At 38.1% G+C, this 18,905-nt stretch overlaps 1 protein-coding gene across 3 annotated transcripts in view; it reads left to right on the top strand.

The window, feature by feature from the left end:
* Positions 1–18,905, top strand: part of LOC309487007 (phosphatidylinositol-binding clathrin assembly protein) — a 55,386-nt gene that overhangs the window by 17,832 nt on the left and 18,649 nt on the right. For all 3 annotated transcript variants that reach the window (XM_082154550.1, XM_082154549.1, XM_082154548.1), the window contains exons 3-10: positions 7,614–7,689; positions 7,774–7,876; positions 8,071–8,164; positions 9,032–9,143; positions 10,728–10,834; positions 13,333–13,374; positions 16,992–17,077; positions 18,008–18,143. In XM_082154550.1, the coding sequence (XP_082010676.1) occupies positions 7,614–7,689; positions 7,774–7,876; positions 8,071–8,164; positions 9,032–9,143; positions 10,728–10,834; positions 13,333–13,374; positions 16,992–17,077; positions 18,008–18,143 (756 nt within the window). The remainder of the gene's footprint in view (positions 1–7,613; positions 7,690–7,773; positions 7,877–8,070; positions 8,165–9,031; positions 9,144–10,727; positions 10,835–13,332; positions 13,375–16,991; positions 17,078–18,007; positions 18,144–18,905) is intronic.

The raw sequence follows: 18,905 nt of genomic DNA on the forward strand, positions 1-18,905 counted from the left end.
GTACGAGTGAGCTAATACTTAAGATTGAGAGAGGTTGTGTGTGAGGGAAGATCAGTGGTTCTATTAGAAGCTGGAGGCTCAAATAAAGGTTGGTTTAATAAAGAGTGTATTGTACTTTTGGTTTCATCATTAACTTCTCTGTCAATACTTTTTTTGGGCCCTGTAAAATAGTTTTATTTTATTCTTTTTCAGGTTTAATTTGTCTGGTTTCCTTTTTTCCATTTAAATTTAACTGGATTCTTGTGGTTAAATTTAATTTTAGTGATCAAAATCCATGTCTAGTTAACTGAAATGATAAAACGATTTTTTTTTTCCAAAATCCTTTTTTTCTCTTCATTTTAATATTTCTGAATCACGTTTTAATGGACTAATCCTGACTAACTTTAAACATTTATTTATTTTTTGAGACCGCAGATGCTGAAAACACCACGAGCGTCACACGTGTTTCAGTATGTGTGTGCTTGACGAAACCGCGCCACTCATTCACACAGAGACATGCAAAACATGCAGACTTCAGAAGTACATAGCATCCTTTTTGCGTTTGAATATTCACAGACACTGGTTAATATTGCGATTTAAGTGTGCATTCCCACTTTTTATTTGCCAAATTTCGTGACATTCCACATTATACTGTGAATTCCATTTTTATGAATTGGATTCCTTAATTCTGTCCACGCTTTCCTCATTGCTGAAATCATAGGGCCCTACTATTTGAGTTGAATAGACAAATTTTCCCCTCAGACAAAACAAACACTTGTTAACAATTGGAAATACACAAATATTGACCAGAAGATTGAATGGAATTAATGAATGTGGTACTATAAACATTTTGTCAAACATTTGTCCCTTACAATTAATAATTTTGCTTCAGCAAAAAAAAAAGTGTGATCAGTTGATCTATTCACTGTTGTCTCATCACTGGACTTGCAGCTGTGTCTATAAAAAAATCTAAATTGACTCTATTTACTTTATTTACTCCTGGTCTCATTATGCAGTGCATATTAATCCAGAGAAGGAAAAAAATGGTTGTCTTATCTTTCATCGAAATTTAATTAACTTCCACATCTGAAACGTCTTTCTTGCGCTGCTGATGTCACGTAGGTCGCATGGGCTCCTGGATAATGTTAATCAATAGCCAAATAGCTGTAGGCATTGTTTAAGGCTATTGCTGTAATTAATGCAGCCTTTCTGAAATCTCGCTGATAGTTAACACAGAAGATTAATGTCAACACAAGACCACCGAGTTTCAGCATTTAAAGATCTAATTTTATTAAGTCCGTGTAAATGTCAGGCTTGAATATGCTCTGCGAGTGTGAACACAGGTGCGTGCTCTGGGATTCTGCGTCTGACATCTGGTGCATTTTTCTGAAGAACTACAGAGAACGGTCTCTTGATTAATTTGTTGCTGCTGTATATAATGCTATGCAATGTATAATCTATGGAGTCGTGGAAGTTGCAAGATCTTGCCTCCCTTCATAATTCAAAAGTGCATGTAATTGGGTGTAAGAAATTGCTTCTGTTTTCTGGGCTTTTAATTCTGTCTGTTCGAGAGATCTGACCAAATCTGTCAAGTAACATGTTAAAAAAAGATTTGTATATACACATACATGCATTACATACACACACTCGTACATACAAATACATACAAACATTTATTGGTTTATCCAGTCAAATTTGGAAATGCGTCACATTATTGAAGTAACATGCTAAAGGAATGGACTGCAAATGTTGACTTCGAAGGCTTTTCTGACATAGCTGTGAATTGGGCTGTTTAGCATTCTGGCCATGTGCTGACTCTTGAGTTCAGGTCCCTGTGTGGGATCTGTTTGCATAATGGATGCTGTTTGTGAGTGATGTGCGCTAGGTAAGGTAATTATTACCTTTATGAAACATTCTCTCACTCCCCTGATGTCTTTTTCCCTCTCTACCCTGCAGGCAGGAATGGCAAATCTTGGCAGAAAACAAACACCTGCTTCTCAGTAATCAGTAATGCTTAAGTAGGGAGTATGGATAAACTACATGTGGGAATTGGTGAACTCACCTTGTTGGATCGAAACATTGACCACTTGTTTTCTGTGGTAGTCGACGTAGTGGCAATGACATGGGGGCAGAGTTATCCATGATGCTTTGTCACTTTTCTTCATTGCTATAAAAAACTGTTGCCCACACTGATGTGTGATAGGGTCATTTTTATTGTTTTATTTTAATGGTTTACATTTACATTATTTACTTCTTTTTTCTTTTTTTTCACTGGTGAGATTTTGTGAGCGTGAAACTACTTCAGCTTTGCATGGTGTGTAAGTTTGGTTCTTTTTTTCAATTTAGTGACCCATTTTCACTTTGTTTTCTAGTCCAGGAATTCAATCAGATGCAATTCCAGCTCTTAACTTTACAAACAAAATGGGTTTAGTGTTTGAAAATAATCGCTATCGAACAACTCGCCTCCTTTCACATCCTGTCATTATCTTTTTGTGCTCGCCATTTTTCTTTAAGCTTTTTTTTTTCTAACCGTAGTAATTGCTCAGGCCGTATCCATAGAAACCTCAGAACATGTATGGATCGAGAGAGCGAAGACCAGCAGCCGGCACATTATCAGGGCATCATCATGCAGCAAGCATATTTACACATGTTCCCTGCAGGGTTAGTGCTCTCGCGCACAAACACGCACACATACAGTTTTCACACGCAGTTCAAGCGTTGCTTCTGGATCAGTTCCCGACTGCACGCGCAAAATCAGCGGCTAAAACATGAGCAATCCCTGTTCCCAGATTGCTGATATCTTCCCTCAGCCTGAGCTGCTGTGTTAATAGAAGCTCCTCTGTTTGGGAGAGAAAGCTCCCTGCCGAAGTGCCTCCTGCCTTAATAATAAATGATGCTTCACTCTGACACTACTTGAGGTTTGTTCTCACATTAATTATTTGCTGAGCAGAGAATGCAGGACCCTTCCTGGCCTATCAATCTATATTTATCGTCCTTACTTCTGACATCCATTTTGAATTACCTAAGCAATGTAAGATAGAGGCGTTCATGCAGAGTAGCAGGTGAGCGAGCGTGGATTTGCAGACTCTACTGAATTAGTAATCCATATTGATCTACGCTCCGGAATTGAGCAAAATTCTCTGCATTTTGGTGCTCACTGGCTCGGCCATGGATTTTCCAAGAGGTTTCTCTCCAAGGTTAAGCCATGGTGCCAGAGAGAGAGCTTGCTCATTCTCCGCACAGCTGCTTTCCTGGGGATTTTCTTCTTGGTCTGAATGCGGTCTGCCTCACTCCGCTTCTCATCTGATCCCGAAAGATTTTAGACCAGCATTTGAGGCACGGGTCGGGTGCAAAGCAGAAGTATTGCCAGTATTTTCTTTGAGAATGATTGGGAACACACTGCTAAATCAGGGATTTTCAAATGGTTTGATGCTAATGCCCCGCAAATTTGATAACCTTGCGAGGGAGGGACTCCCAAAATTATTAAGACAGCTACACTGTATATTTTCTTTTATACCGTGTAAAAAAAAAAAAAAATAGCAAGTGTGATTTTTGACATTTTGTTTGCAAAATTAAATAGATTCCTATTCATTGCAGATTTCTATTCGTTTTCTGCTGTTAAAACTGTGACTGATGTCAATAATAACTGACTGTGGATGAAGTCATAATATTTATTATATGTGCACGTTTAAAAAAAAAAAAAAACTTTTTGCTGATATTTTCCATTCCATCAGTATTTCCCCCATTGTCTGTTTTTTTATATTAGAATGATGGTAAAATGGAGCTGCACAAATTGTAAAAGAGATTGAGGAAACTCACTCAAAGCCATCACATGACCAGGGCCACCCTAGGCAAGAGGAGCTCCTTTGAGATCAGAGATCATTGTTTTTTTCAAATGGTGGGTGGCCTCTTTCCCTCTATTTACACACAAGACTATCAGCCCACTGTTCTGTGGATCGCCACTCTTGATCCTCCAACTTAAGCAGAGCTCTAGGAATGCAGTTTTTTTTTTTTAACCTCCCGTTCCTTCAGATGCATTTTAGGAACCTTCTGTGATTTCAGTGACTCTCAACCTTTGAATACTTTTGCCACGGGCAGAAATGGCCACTGCCAGGTCTATTTTATTCCTCTGCGCCAAGCAGATTTTGCCTGACCGCTGGGCCTGTCACCGGGTCCTCATGCTGGTTCTCCCCTGAGGTGAAACAAGCCTAAGGCTCCATCCCAGTACGTAAAAACTAGTACATTTCCTGCTGACTCTTTCTCTGGTGCACTGATTTACAAAATAAGATCAAGGTTACACCTACTGCATTCTGGTGGCTGATAACTTTGTAGTGTCCCATAAATCACATTGACGAATACAGTTCCAGGAAACACAATTAGTTTTATTCAGAATAAAACGTACTAATTAGTTGAAGGCTGTTTGCACCAAGCGGGAAGGAAGTCGACCGGAAGTTGAAGCCGGCCGCGTGCCACCATCTTGTAGCAGAACTTCACCTGCTGTTAGCATCCCATTGACTCCCATTCATTTTGGCGTCACTTTGACAGCGAATAACTTTATATCTGAGGCGTTTGAAGACTCCATTTGTCCATTATTTATTTCTAAAGAAACACGACAATGTATAAAATGCTCCATTACCTTGTAGCTTACGTTATGGCCCAGTAAAAACAGTTTTTGTAAAAGTAGGCTAACGATTGCGTCATAACCACGCGACTCTCTGTCGCACAGTAGAGAGATTACCGTATTGACGGGAGGAGAAGCTCATGGGCAATCTGGGAGACGTGGAGGCAAAATGACAAAATAATTAATCAGAATACCTAGCAAAAGTTTCTCCTGCTCGTAGCTCATGGACACCTCCTACTCACACTCTCCGTCTCTGCAAGATTTGGAAGGGAATGATTCAGATTTCTCATGCCACAGCCACTAGAAGACAGACGGGTTGCCCACGTCACATCTACGTCGTCAAGCTCGGTTTGAGTCTGCGCGTCAGGAACGGAAGTCCTAAAAAATCGCTGAAAATGGGCTTCACTTGCCTCAATTGAGTTCCAATGAGATGACTCTGTCTATTTCTTATACTGTCTATGGTTTGCACCTGTTATTAAAGGGATAGTTAACCTAGAAATATTTTTTTGTAATTAATTACTCACTCTCATGTCGTTCCAAACCTGTAAGTCTTTTGTTCATCTTCGGAACGCAAATAAGATCTTTCCTCGATTTACAGCTACGCAACTACCACTTTGACGCTTCATAAAGTTCTTTAAGTGATCGTAAAACTAATCCATATAAATTGAGCAGTTTAGTCCACATTTTCTGAAGATATCGAATTGCTTTATATGACGAACAGATTGAGTTTAGGCTTTTTTTCACATATAAAAATTCATCAACTCACACATCAGTTATGGTAAACAGAAGCTCAAACATGTTCGCTTGACATACAAGAACCAATGAGGTTCCTTCTTGTGTGTTACGCAGCACGTTTGAGCTTCTGCATCTTTTGTTCTCACGTGATAAGCAGGTTCGGTTGAGCTTAAATTAAATCTGCTTATCATGTAAAGCGTTCTAGTCGTTTCTAGATTTTTTTTCTTTTTTAAAAATCACCCTATCCATTTTTTTAATGCATATTATTGCTCTTATTGTGAATAATTATCCAGGCATACGTTTCATTTTATTTTTTTAATCTTGTAATTATTCATTCAAATATCATAAATTAATATTCCTGTGAAACTACATGTTTCTCTCTGATGACTTGTGTTGGAATTCTCTGCTTAAACTCTTTCTTACAATCAGCTTCAGATATGCCTCCATCTAATCAACTAAGTCCTCGCCCTACACTTATATCTTTTTTTCGTAATCTGTTTCACTCGGATGTACGTCACAATACGGCAGAAAAGATCTGTTGCTCCTTCCGTCACATTATGACTTTAAACCTTTGTTTTAGTAAAGTGGTTGATTGACAGGTGAGTGGGCGGTCCTTTGTTGCTTTGTGCAGATCAGTGTCACAAATGCAAGATCTCTTGCATTTTTAGCTATATTACAATATGATAAGCATGATCAGACCACAGAACATTTTAGAACATGATTATTCCTCTATTCATCACTAACTACTTCACCAACTACTACTTAACAATATTTATACCAGATGGTTTTGAGGTCTGTGTAAGGGTACAATGTAGGGGTGTAAATCGGACAGTTCATCACGATTCGATGATATTTGCCGATACCTCAAAAAATTCTGCAATACGATTTGATTTGATTCAGGGCTATATCGATTGATTTATCGATATTTAGATATTATTTGCCAAGTTTACACAACCAGTTACAATTATTAACAAATGCAACCAAAATATATAACATGAACATTTAATTAAACTCTGCACATTGCCTGAAAACTTTGAAAATTGCACACCCTCTCCCAATTGGGACATTTACAACAGAAGAGTTAATTTGCAAAACAGATAACTCTGGTCTTGTTCATTTTCATAAATCATGTTTTTTTTATTATTATTGTGCATTCCAAGTAATATCAATCAAACTGCAGCTGGGTTGTTTTGATTAAGTAATAATCACACAAAAAAATACAGGTAACTTAAAAAATTTTATTCATTGAAAGTGTTTTTTTTATATATTTAAAGTCCATTTTTGTAACGTTAATCTCCTCAACTGACATAGACGCCTGACATACTTTGTTGTTGTGATTAGATGCGCAGGGAGCTACCGTGCTGCTTTAGCAAGGTTCCGATCAAGTTCGTTGAAATGATCCATCCTCGATCACTTTTAGTTAGCTTTGACAAAACTCCTCTCAGTTAGCGAGTCTATTTTCGAAGTGACTAACAGCCTTGTCACCTGACCTGAATAATGCGCGCTGATTCGCTAAAATTGACTTTTTGGGTTGTTTACAAACAACAAGGGTGCTGCTTGTCGGTTTCTGCTGAAAAACATGAACTCGCGATGCCTACCGGCTTTTGTGACAAAATGTGTTTATGGTTTAGTCCATCTTGTCAGGCGTCTATTTCAGCTGAGAAAAGATACATGAGTATGTGGAGTGTCAAAATAAAGGAACCGTATATCGATATTTTATGTGTGGCATCGATGCATTGTATCGTTAGACGTTTGATCGATGCATCGATCCATATCGATGTATTGTTACACCCCTAGTACAATGAACTTTCAAGAGTCACGTTCATTTATATATGTACGCAGTCACCTTAATTTATATATGTACACAGGTCTAGAGTCTGTTTTACTTTGTGTGCCCGTCATGTCGGAATGCATCATATCTTAGTGTAAATCTCCTGCATTCCCAAAACTCCCATCATGTCTGTTCACAACAGCACTCAGAATGCTGTGTGCTTCTCTTTGCTCTCTTCTTCAGCCCACAGCTGTCTGAGCTGGTGGGATGGGGCTGTACGGAGGAGAGGAGCAGCAGCAGACATACTTGGCAGCTCAAAGAGAGCTCAGAGGAGTCTGGTCTTGTACACAGGTCTAGATTTCACACAGTGTACGGCAAATTCAGCAGAGGGGAGTTTCCGCATGTCAGGGATGAAGTCGCTCCCGCACAGTGACAGATTAAGAGCTGCAGAATTACGTCTAGTATATAACTTTACACTTTTGTGTCATCTCTTCTCTGTACCCGCAGCGTTTCATTCAGTATCTGGCTTCAAGAAACACGCTCTTCAATCTGAACAATTTCCTTGACAAAGGTGCATTGCAAGGTATGTAAGAAACACCTTTACGGTCTCTAAAGCATTGTATGCATACACACACACTGATGATAAACCCCTCGTTCTGTCCCTCAGGTTATGACATGTCCACATTCATCAGGCGATACAGCAGATATCTCAACGAGAAGGCTCTTTCCTATAGGCTGGTGGCTGTGGACTTCACCAAGATGAAAAGAGGGTGGGTAAACCTCACTTCTGCCTGGAGTCAAGATTGTGTTCAAACACATTGTCTCAGCAGGACACAATCTAATCATGCTAGCTCATTACTCCGATAATTAAGTTGTTTTTAAAGTTGATTTTTTTTTTAAGCGCTAATTAAGATTGCGAGTAAGTGGCGAGTACTGATTGTTTGTTTATCTGTTTATGGAGCAGTATTGATGGAGTCATGCGCACCATGAACACAGAGAAGCTGATCAAAACGTTGCCTATCATTCAAAACCAGCTGGATGCGCTGCTGGATTTCCAGGTTTGTGATGGAGAACATGCATAAATGCTTTAAAACTTCCCAATGATTTTTCTCTTGTCTTTGTTTTACTAGTTATATGCTTCATAACCCCTATTTAAAAAAATGCATGCAGCACCATTCAAAATATTGGGCATTTCTGAAGTCTTTAATGCTCATTAAGGCTGCATTTATTTGTTAAAAATACTGTAAAAGCTGTAATACTGTGAAATAATAATATTATTACAATTTAATTAAGCTACTTTCTGTTTTAATATATGCTAAAGTTTAATTTATTCTCGTGAAGACAACGCTGAATTTTCAGCCGCCATTACTCCAGTCTTCAGTGTCACATGATCCTTCAGAAATCATTCTAATATGATTGATTTGGTGCTCAAGAAACATTTTATTATCAATTGTGAAAATAGTTCTTTTTTTTCTATTTTTGCATTTATTTAAAATAGAAATCTTTTGACACATTATAAATGTTTTACTGTCTTTTTTGATCCGTTTTAATGCATCCTTGCTGAAGTATTCATTTCTCAAAACATTTTTTTTACTGACCCTCAAATTTTGAACAGTGGTGCATATTTAAACAATTCAAATCTGTGCAGACAGAATGCATGAATATGTACAGTGTGAAAAGCTTCTTATTCTATTCTTTTAATGAAAGCGATTTTTCACTCTGTTTGGAAAGATGGGTCAATGTTTACATTGCAGATTATTTGATTACTCTTGTGACTGAAGTGATAAATTCAAGTAGGCTTGGCAACCCTTAAGCCCCAGGTTGGAAAACCCTACTTTAACAGAACAACATTGATGTTGATTCAGTCCAAGCTATTTGGTATGATATGTACTCTCTCGTGTGGATGTGTGGGTGTGTGTCTGTAGGCTAACCCTAATGAGCTGACTAACGGAGTGATCAACGCTGCCTTCATGCTGCTTTTCAAAGACTCCATCCGTCTGTTTGCTGCCTATAATGAGGGCGTCATCAACCTGTTGGGTAAGAGTAATCTACTCCCTCTTACTCTAGAGAGCGTTCTTCTCTCACGCTCTGCTTTAGGGGTTAAGTCTTTCTGCTTTCTGAGCAAAGAACCGTACAGTTGATGTTGAACCTCAGTTTTCGTGACATTGGTTCAGCTTTGCTTTTTAAACTGGAAGAACGAAATGGCTCAGAAAAAGAAAAAAATAAGCACTTTTAGCTATTGTGTCTGTGGACTGGGGCAGACTGTGCATGCTCCGGCGGTTTGCGTGACTAATGCCAAACTAGACTACATTTGCCCCAATGGAAAGTGTATTTACACTTTATGAATTGTTTCCTATCTTCTATATAAAATAGTAATAGTGTGAACAAGTGACTGATTTCAGCCACAGCTTCGGCATCTATTTGGGGCGGGATGCTGTAGATTCTAGAGAGCATTTGATTGGACAAAAAATCTGATGAGAAGCTGAAGTGCAGGGCAATGTCATCAAAATCGTTGATCCGTATTGGCGGAAGTGAGAGACAGTAAGTTTCGAATGTTTAAATCTTCTAAATGCGAATTTTGTCATTGTTTTGGAGAACATTAGCTTATAGATTACTTTAAGGCTAACATATTCAATAATAAACATAATGAGTGTTATTGTTGTTTGCATTGATGTGCAACCTGTACATATCTGATAACATAAAAAAAATGTGTTTTAGGGTTTCATGGCCCTTTAATGAAGTGAGGTCAGATTAAGGGCGTTTTTCCACTGGGTTCATTTGCTGCGGTCCGAACCCGAGTGCGCTCGTTCCCGGCGCCCCCCGCAGCATTGGTCTGGTTTCACACTCAATTAGTTGTATCGAACCCAGGTGCGTTTGCAGTGATCTTACGTCATCGCAAACGCACACGGAAAATGCATGGATAATACAACTCGACTGAGCATAGCTGTAATTTTAGTTTTTTTGGTGCTATTATGCACAACATAGTGAGGGACATCACCTCTTCAGTGTCCCACAACGTTCCCCTGCCACTCATGGTTGTCGTGTGTGAGGAAACAATGATATCGACAGTGATACGCATGCGCAGGATACTATACTTCCTGAACAAGCGCGCACCCGAGTCCGTGTTGCTTGCACATTAACGCGAACCGCGCCACGGTTCGGGAGCAACCGAGCTCAGACCACCTCCTCCAGGTAGTCTCGGGTTCGGTACTCTAGTGCGCACCCGGGTCCGATGACAGCGTTCACATTAGCGATTTTTCATGTGAACCGTGCCCCGGTCCGCACTAAACTGCCAGTGTGAAAGCGCCCTTAGTTTTAGATTTTTTTTAAGCTCTTTGTTTAAGCTCGATTATTCAGTCGTTAAGCCAGTATTTTTTCCGTGATTTTAATTATTTTGTTTTATGTTGTAACATACGGCGTTTAGGTTGATGATTTGAAAAGACATTAGAGTACTAGCTGTCCTTGAGCAAACCATTACAGCAGCTTTTATATGCCCCTGGCTCCATCAGCCCAGAGTGTTTTGACAGTCCTCTGATGGGTAATTGCAGTCTTTATCTATTTGAGTCACTCTGCTAATAGTTCTCTCTGTTCTCTCTCTCTCTTTCTCTCTTCCCTTTTCAGAGAAATACTTTGATATGAAGAAAAACCAGTGTAAAGATGCTTTGGACATCTATAAAAAGTTTCTCTACAGGATGACCAAGCTGTCAGAATTCCTTAAAGTGGCTGAGGTACCAGTGAGAGACACACAGAGACACACATACACACTAGGGGTGGAACGGTACACAGAAGTCACGGTTCGGTTCATACCTCGGTTCAGACATCACGGTTTGGTACGAGTTCGGTACAATGGAGGGAAAAGCAAAAAAAAAATGCTGAAGGCTTGTGCCTGTCTCAGGCTGTACCACCAAAGGAAAATAAATTGCTTAAGCCTTGCATTTTTTAAATAAGTTTTATTAATAAAATTATGGCATAGAAGTTAGAACCAGTTTATTTGTAGTGCACTGACGATAGTTTTATATAATTCGTTTATTAATTACAAAAAGTCCTTGAGATATGTTTGGTAATTGTACCTGAATGAATTGAAAATTGATTTGCTACATTTGAGATTAATATATTTGTTTTCCTTAAAATTTGAATTAACAGTAACTTAAACACTTTGCAGTTTGAATGATGTCCTGTATAAACAAAATGACAGAGTATGTTTTTATGTTTCCACTGTTAGATCGCGCCCGCCACACACACACACACACACACACATACACACAAATATAAGTAAACACTTTGCGATTTTTCGATCGTCGATCGCCTCCCTCTCTCTCTCACACACACACAACATATTCCAGCATTGCAATCTTTACATCGCAGCCTGCTTCAGAGCTAAAGCGGGGCTACAGATAAGGTGTTCCTAAAGAACCCGCGTATCTAACAGTAGTTCCGCATTACATTGATTAATTTGCACACAAGTTTTATTTATTTTTATACTGTGTATTCTCCGTGTAAATTTATGCAGCGAACTGTGACGCCCGTACCTTTTCGGTTCAATACGAATACATGTACCGTTCCAGCCCTAACAGACACACAGACACACACACACACACACACACACACACAATCAAGGGTATTTTGATGTGACAGGTCTGAGATTACACAGGCTGTCTAGACCCCTCTGCCCTCTGCTCCCACTATTTCTCTCTCTCTCTCTCTCTCTCTCCCCCTCTCCCTCTCTGATATCTCTCTATCCCACAATGCTCTGGCATTCATATTCTCTGGATAGTTGCATGCACAGAGACCATATTTAGTGTTGCGGCACCGCATTACATTGCCTTGCACAATCCTCATGGACTGTGCCCATAAAACATATACATGTGCCTTCTCTGCCAAAAGTGATTTGTTTGTCACTGCATTTGACGTCTCATTTGATATTCACCTTGATTTGATATTGTTATATATTTGATATAACGAAAAATTAAAAAGTATGAATTATTAATTAAGTATTAATTTCAAAAGTGAAATTAAAGAGATTTATAATGTTACAAAAGATTTCAATTTGCTAAATATTTCTATCCAAAGTTTTATATTGTAAAAAAAACAAAAAACATTCTACATAAACAGTATCTTGGTTTCCACTAAAATATTAAGCACCACAACTGTTTTCAAGATTCTCAAGACATTAAATTGATTTCTGAAGGATCATGTGACACTGAAGAGTAAAATTCAGCTTTCCATCACAGGAACCAAATGACTTTTTAAAACATTAAAATTAAAATAGAAAATGATTATTATATATTGTAATATTTCACAATATAAATGTTTTTACTGTATTTTTTTTTAATCAAATAAATGCACATTTGGTGAGCATAAAAGACTTTCAAAAACATTAAATAAAAATCTTACCAACCCTATAACGGTAGTGCACATATGTAAATTCACCCCCAGCAATCTCTACAATCCTAATCCAGTAATCATGAACGACTGGAAAAGCTATCTTTGAAAGTTATTGGTCCAAAAGTGCGGGAACACTGCACATGGATTGTACCCCACTAAGTCTGCCGTGTACAGTGTGGAAACATTTATCATTTGTCTCCTGTCATACTGTGGTCGTTGATGGTTGTCATTCGTACTGTGGATTCACGCGGCTTAAGTTGAGACCCTTAAAGTTTCAGAGTCCTGTCTCTCTCTCCTTCTGGCCCAGAAGAAGATCTGTGTTTGGTGCTAATAGGACTCTCACTCCCTCTTCTCTCTCTGACACTGATGAATTTCCATGCTGCTGCCTTCTTTCCCACAATTCCCCGCTCCGTCCATTCAGCCAGTCGTTAGACTGTCTGGTTTATTTTCAGACTGGCTGTTCTTCTGATGCGTCAAATATCTCAGGGATTTGATTTGAAAATGAGTCAGTATCCATCACAATGTAAGATGCTTGTCTAATTTGCTGTTTTACCCCCATTGGGTCTCATTTAAAAGTCATCATTTGTCAAAATTGTTTTTGAATGTTAACCACTCCACACGGCACAGTCAGCTGTGTGAGATCTTATCAATGTCTGTGTCCGTTCCCATTGGTCCTCCGTGGCTCTCGGCATGCCACACCACTGTTATTTTTATTACTTTCATTTTTAAGTCACTGCATGAGGTATTGATCCGTTATGTTTGTTCTTTTTCATATTCCCCCCCCTCCCCCTCGTTTATTTGTTTGTTTACCTTTTTTGTTGTTGTTTTGTTTATGACACAGCAAGTTGGGATTGATCAGGGTGACATCCCAGATCTCACTCAGGTCAGTGTACATTTCATCTCCACTTTCTGTTTTTCCCTCTTCTTCCTCACTATGCTGCTGCTGTGTCGTCCATCACACCACCGCTCTCCCTTTTTTCTTTTCTCTCTGTGTTCCACCTGTCTTCGTCCTATCTCTTGTTGTCTGATGTGCTGTTTTTGTACCCATGCTCACTGTTCCTTAGACGTTCTCTCTTAGGTTTGGTTTTAAAAAGTTCGATCAAATATTAAACACTCCCTCTCTGTTTAGTTCTCTTTCAATTGTGTGTTTAGTGATGATCACACTATTTCAGTATAGCTACACTTTGCAAATTTGATATCTGTGTTTGAGTGTGTTGACATTACAGAGGGGTTAACGCACTGAATGAAAGGTTATTTCCTTGTGTGGTAACACATTGTTTATTGTTCCTTTCAGACGACTAGAGGATCTTACCTTGTAGGTGGTGGGTTATTTGCACTGCTTGTATTTGACATAATCTGGGCTAATACTAGTGCTGGGTGATAAATCAAATATTTACCACATATTAAAAATGTTGTTAACCAGCATCGTTAATATTTATTAGTGCTAGGTTAATCTAGGTAATCCCAAGAATCGATTCTTTTAGTCTATGCTGTTTTCAGTTGGTGAATGAACAGAACTTTGTAGCACAAAGTAAACATGAAAGGACATGAAAAGGTATTTTGAAAGATAAAGTACAACTTACCGAAATCCGTTTCTTGTCTTGAAAGGAGCATTTTGCTAAATATATGCACTGTTGCATATTCATAGAATTTTTACTTAACCTGTTCTTTAATATTTAATATGTTTGAATAAATACGTCATGTTTTTATGACAACCACCATTTAAATGTTTATAATTTACATATGTCTTTACAAAAAAATATTATAACGTTATTACTATAAAAACTTCCTTATGTATGAATTAAATGTAAGTAGCCTACAAATTAGTTAATTTTAACCTTTAATATTATAGTGATGTACCAATGGGGGTTCCCTGTATAGTTTACAGCATTGGAGAAAATTTGTCATGTACTGTACCTGATAGACTCCAATTAATCGATTTTGAATCTAATCTAAATTGAACCAATTGCAAGCTTGTGAATTAAAATTGAATTGTGAAATTTGTGTTAATGCCCAGCCATAATATTTATGTTTATAAGAAACCTGTGGCAGTTTTGCACTCATCATGGGTACATAAATACGTTCATATTTTAACAAAAATATTATAATACAATATTTTGAATGAAACCAGGGGCATATAAAAAATAAAACTGATAATATTTGGGTCATTATTATTACTATTACTATATATTGTTGGGCTGTTCCACATAGTATTGGAATGAAAAGAATGATTTAAAAATAATAATAATAATATAAAAGCATATTTATATAATAATAATAATAGTACTATGTAATATCGATTAATAATTTTATATATGTGTGTGTATATATATGTGTGTGTGTATATGTGTATATATGTATATATATATGTATGTATATTTATATATATATATATATATATATATATATATATATATATATACAGTCTATATATGTGTGTGTATATATATATGTGTGTGTGTGTGTGTATGTAAAATAATAAAATGTATTAATAAATAATAAAAATACATTATTTTTTTTATTTGTAATTTCTTAAATGTTATTTATTTAGAGTCTAAATCTTAAATCTGAATGGTCTGGTCGAAATAATTATTTCTTAAATGAAAAGTCACTCATTTAAGAGCAAATACATATTGTATATATTGAGATATCAAAGATCATCAAATGGTAAATATTGAGTTAACTTTTTTAGCTATATCTCCCAGCCCTAGTTTGTTCCTGACTGCATCAGCAGATTCATCCCTTTAAAACCAGGCTAACTGATTAAATGTGTCTCAAACTGCCATCTTCTGCCCTGTCACTTTGCAGGCATGGCTGTACATCGCTTTTTCTGCTGATCTGAGACCAGACGTGCAGTTGTCTCTTTATGGTTTGATCAAATCGTTGGCTCAGATCAGCATAAAAGCAAATCCCCTGCTGGGTTGCATGGCGGCTTCATGCTTGTAAACCCCCTGGCCATCAAAGTTGGAGAAGGTGGAGCTCTCTAGCACAGATAGAGAGCTATACTGTATGTTTTTTACCCGATGCCTGGTTTCGCCTTTACGTGAGAAAACTGCCCCAGCGGCCCTTCGTTTGTAGGATTGTGATGAAGTATTCATGTAACCTCACTTTGTCCTTTGCGTTGACGGCACGCACATCTATAATGTAGCCATTTAATCAAAAGCCTGTTCTCGTCGTCTCTTCTCCGAGGAAATCAAATCAGACAGGAAAGAAGCAAATTAAAAGCTGTTACCCTTTCATCTCTGTTTTTTATCACACTTCTGTGGAAGTAATACATTTTCCCGCTTAGTTAAAATGTTCGTTTTCTACTTCTATTTGAATTGTAGACTGCTGCACATGTATTTTTCCTCTCTTTTGGCTTCTGTTTTCTGTGGGATGGATTAAACCCAAACTGCCCTCTCAGCGATGTGGAGAAAAAGCCAACCTAGATCAGATCCAGACATGTTGGCCAGCGCTGCCAGCTAGGCCCAGTCAAAGAGCTTACCTTCCCCTTAGTTCGTAAGAGCAGTTTATACACGATTTGTCTGTTCTGGAAACTTGGCTCAAAGCACCTGCTCTTTTCACCAACCATGAGCTCTGAGCTTGTGCTAACATTTACTCTCATTTGAATGAAGCAGCACGAGGTGTGTGTGCTCTGCTCTTAGGTGCTAACATACACATTCCGTGTTTGCTGATCTGGATCGTTTAATGATTCCTCATGTCGTTAAGATAATTATTTTCGAAGGAAACAAATCCTAGATCGGTATAAAAGGCTCAGAGGAAGGTTTTAGTTAGATTTGCGACTCAAAAACACAAGAATGTCTCGCAGAAATCCTGAAGTGCTAGTTCCAAAAGCCAGTGTAAAGAGTTTAATGTCATGGATTTTTATATTGGTGACCTCATGGGTCTGTCATGAGTTTGAGGTTTGGATTTTCAAGTGTGCATGCCACTTCCTCTCTTTTTATATTTGTACTCTTCCTCTCTCTTGTTTTCTGAGCTTGTTTATCCTTTGCCTGTACTCCTCTTCACAAAAGCTTAAAGCATGCTCCTGTTATTATTTGCTGAAACTTGGGTTGATCGAGTGGGTGTGTGTGTGTGTTAAAGGGATACTCTTTAAAATGAAAATTCTGTCGTCATATACTCACCCTCATGTTGTTTCAAACCTGTATGAATTTCTTTCTTCTGCTGAACAGAAAGGAAGATATTTAGAAGAATGTCAGTAACCAGACAGTTTCTGGTCTCATTGACTTCCATAGTATATTTTTTTTCCTACTATGGAAGTCAATGAGACCAGAAACTGTCTGGTTACTGACATTCTTCTAAATATCTTCCTTTCTGTTCAGCAGAAGAAAGAAATGCATACAGGTTTGAAACAACATGAGGGTGAGTATATGATGACAGAATTTTCATTTTAAAGTGGAGTATCCCTTTAAGTGTGTTTGACTGTGTGAGTGTGGTACTCTTTAAACCGGTTGTTGCATGTTTTTTTTGAGTTCTTGACTCGTCTTTTTTCTCCTGCAGGCTCCCAGCAGTCTCCTGGAGGCTCTTGAGCAGCACCTGGCCTCTCTGGAGGGAAAGAAAACCAAGGAGCTCTCCGCTGACAACAGGTTCGAAACATTACAGATCCAAACAATGCAGAATCGCATTGCAAAGCCCTATTTGGGCATTTGTCTGTGAAGTAATTGTCAACCAAATAAAACTTTCACGCTTAATCTGTAAATCCAAGTCTTCTGAACAAAAACGACTGCTTTACATGTTGAACAGGTTTAATTTAGGCTTTGATTCACACAACTCACTTAGAGCTAATCAAATATGGTAAACACAGACACTTAACTGCGCTGACATGATGCGCGAGAACCAATGAGGTTCGTTCTTGCACATGAAGCAAGCACCGTTGACCTTCCATGTTTACAATATTTATCAATAGATGGGGGAAAAAGGATTGCATCACCATGAATTAATGGTAATGAAAAGAGATAACAAGAAAAGCGTTGATAATTGGATTTGATCCATAACAGGTCCCAGAAAGCCTTTTTACAGAACCTACCAAATCTAACTTTCACTGACATTTATATTTTTTAAAACTGTAAAAAAAATTTCTTGGTGGTACCATGTGTTTGGTTTTCACTGCCATTACTTTGCACTGCTATTTTGATCATAAATATAGCGAATTAAAGTTACTTGATTGAATAAGATTAATTGAGTTGCAGGCTGGTCATACAATAACATATGGTGGGCACAATAAGTGCCCCATTTTGTGTAAAATAAAACAGCTTTTATTAGGCAATAAACTTAAAATTTTAATGAGGCTAATGGCATCTCAATTATCTCAACATTTTAAAACAGAAAAACTAAATTATGTAGTCAAATTCATGCCACCTCTTAACAGCACTTGATACTGCAACAACAACCATTAGCAAGAGATTTATATATATAGGCACATACTGACTTCTTTTGGGGTTGTGAACAGTGTTAAATTGATCAGGTCTTAAAGAAATGAAAGGGAAATCTCACTGGATCTGTGTTTTTGTCTGCAGAGCCAACACTCTGTCCAATGCGGTGTCGACCCTGTCCAACACCGGGATGTCCTTCTCCTTCTCATCCAGCAGGATGGACGAGAAGGAGAAGCAACAAGCCCTGGAGGAGGAGCAAGCCCGTCTGCAAGCACTCAAGGTAGGCCATGATCTCTCCCATTATTATCTGTGAATGAACATGTTCTCTATATAAAAGAGATAGAGAGAATGTAAAGCGTATACAATATAGGCATATCCCAACTCCTCCTAGAGAAGGCGGTTGCAACTGAGATTTGGCTGGATTGGAGCTGGTGTTCTGGGAACATTGTGTCCTACACATACGTGATTGTTTATACAATACGCCCTTGTACCTTCAATGATTAGCCTCCAGCAGTAAGTGGTGAGCGAGGTTAATCAAACTTCTTTGTCCCCATCAGGAGGTACTGTCATACCTTGTGGGACACAAATACACACACAGACTCGCACAATGTACAATGTATCCCCAGATGCACCGTGGCTCCGTATCTGAATAGTGCAAACATTCAGAGCAATTTCAAAGTCCAACATCAAAATATTTACACAGCCCATGTTCGAATAAGTTTGTGTGAAATTGAACTGGTGTTTCTTTTTGATTCATTGTTTTCTCAACACTCCTGGAGGGGCAAGTTTTCTAGCTACCGCTTTCTCTTTCTGTGTTTTATTTTCTTTCCACATTTTCTCAGTGTTGTAAAGGGCATATCGAAAGGCATAAAACCTCAACATGTCGCAACCTACTTCCTCTCTCTTTAGAAATTGTGGAGAAAAACTCTTTAGAAAAACAGAATTCTGTTTTTCTTATTAAAACTGTCATTTTAAAATGAGATTTTAAATAAATAAAAAAGCTCCAGGTTTGCTGTGATCGTTTGCAGGGCTGCATTTGGCC

Source organism: Leuciscus leuciscus (assembly GCF_965113295.1).
Source record: "Leuciscus leuciscus genome assembly, chromosome: 2".
Classification (NCBI taxonomy): Eukaryota; Metazoa; Chordata; class Actinopteri; order Cypriniformes; family Leuciscidae; genus Leuciscus; species Leuciscus leuciscus.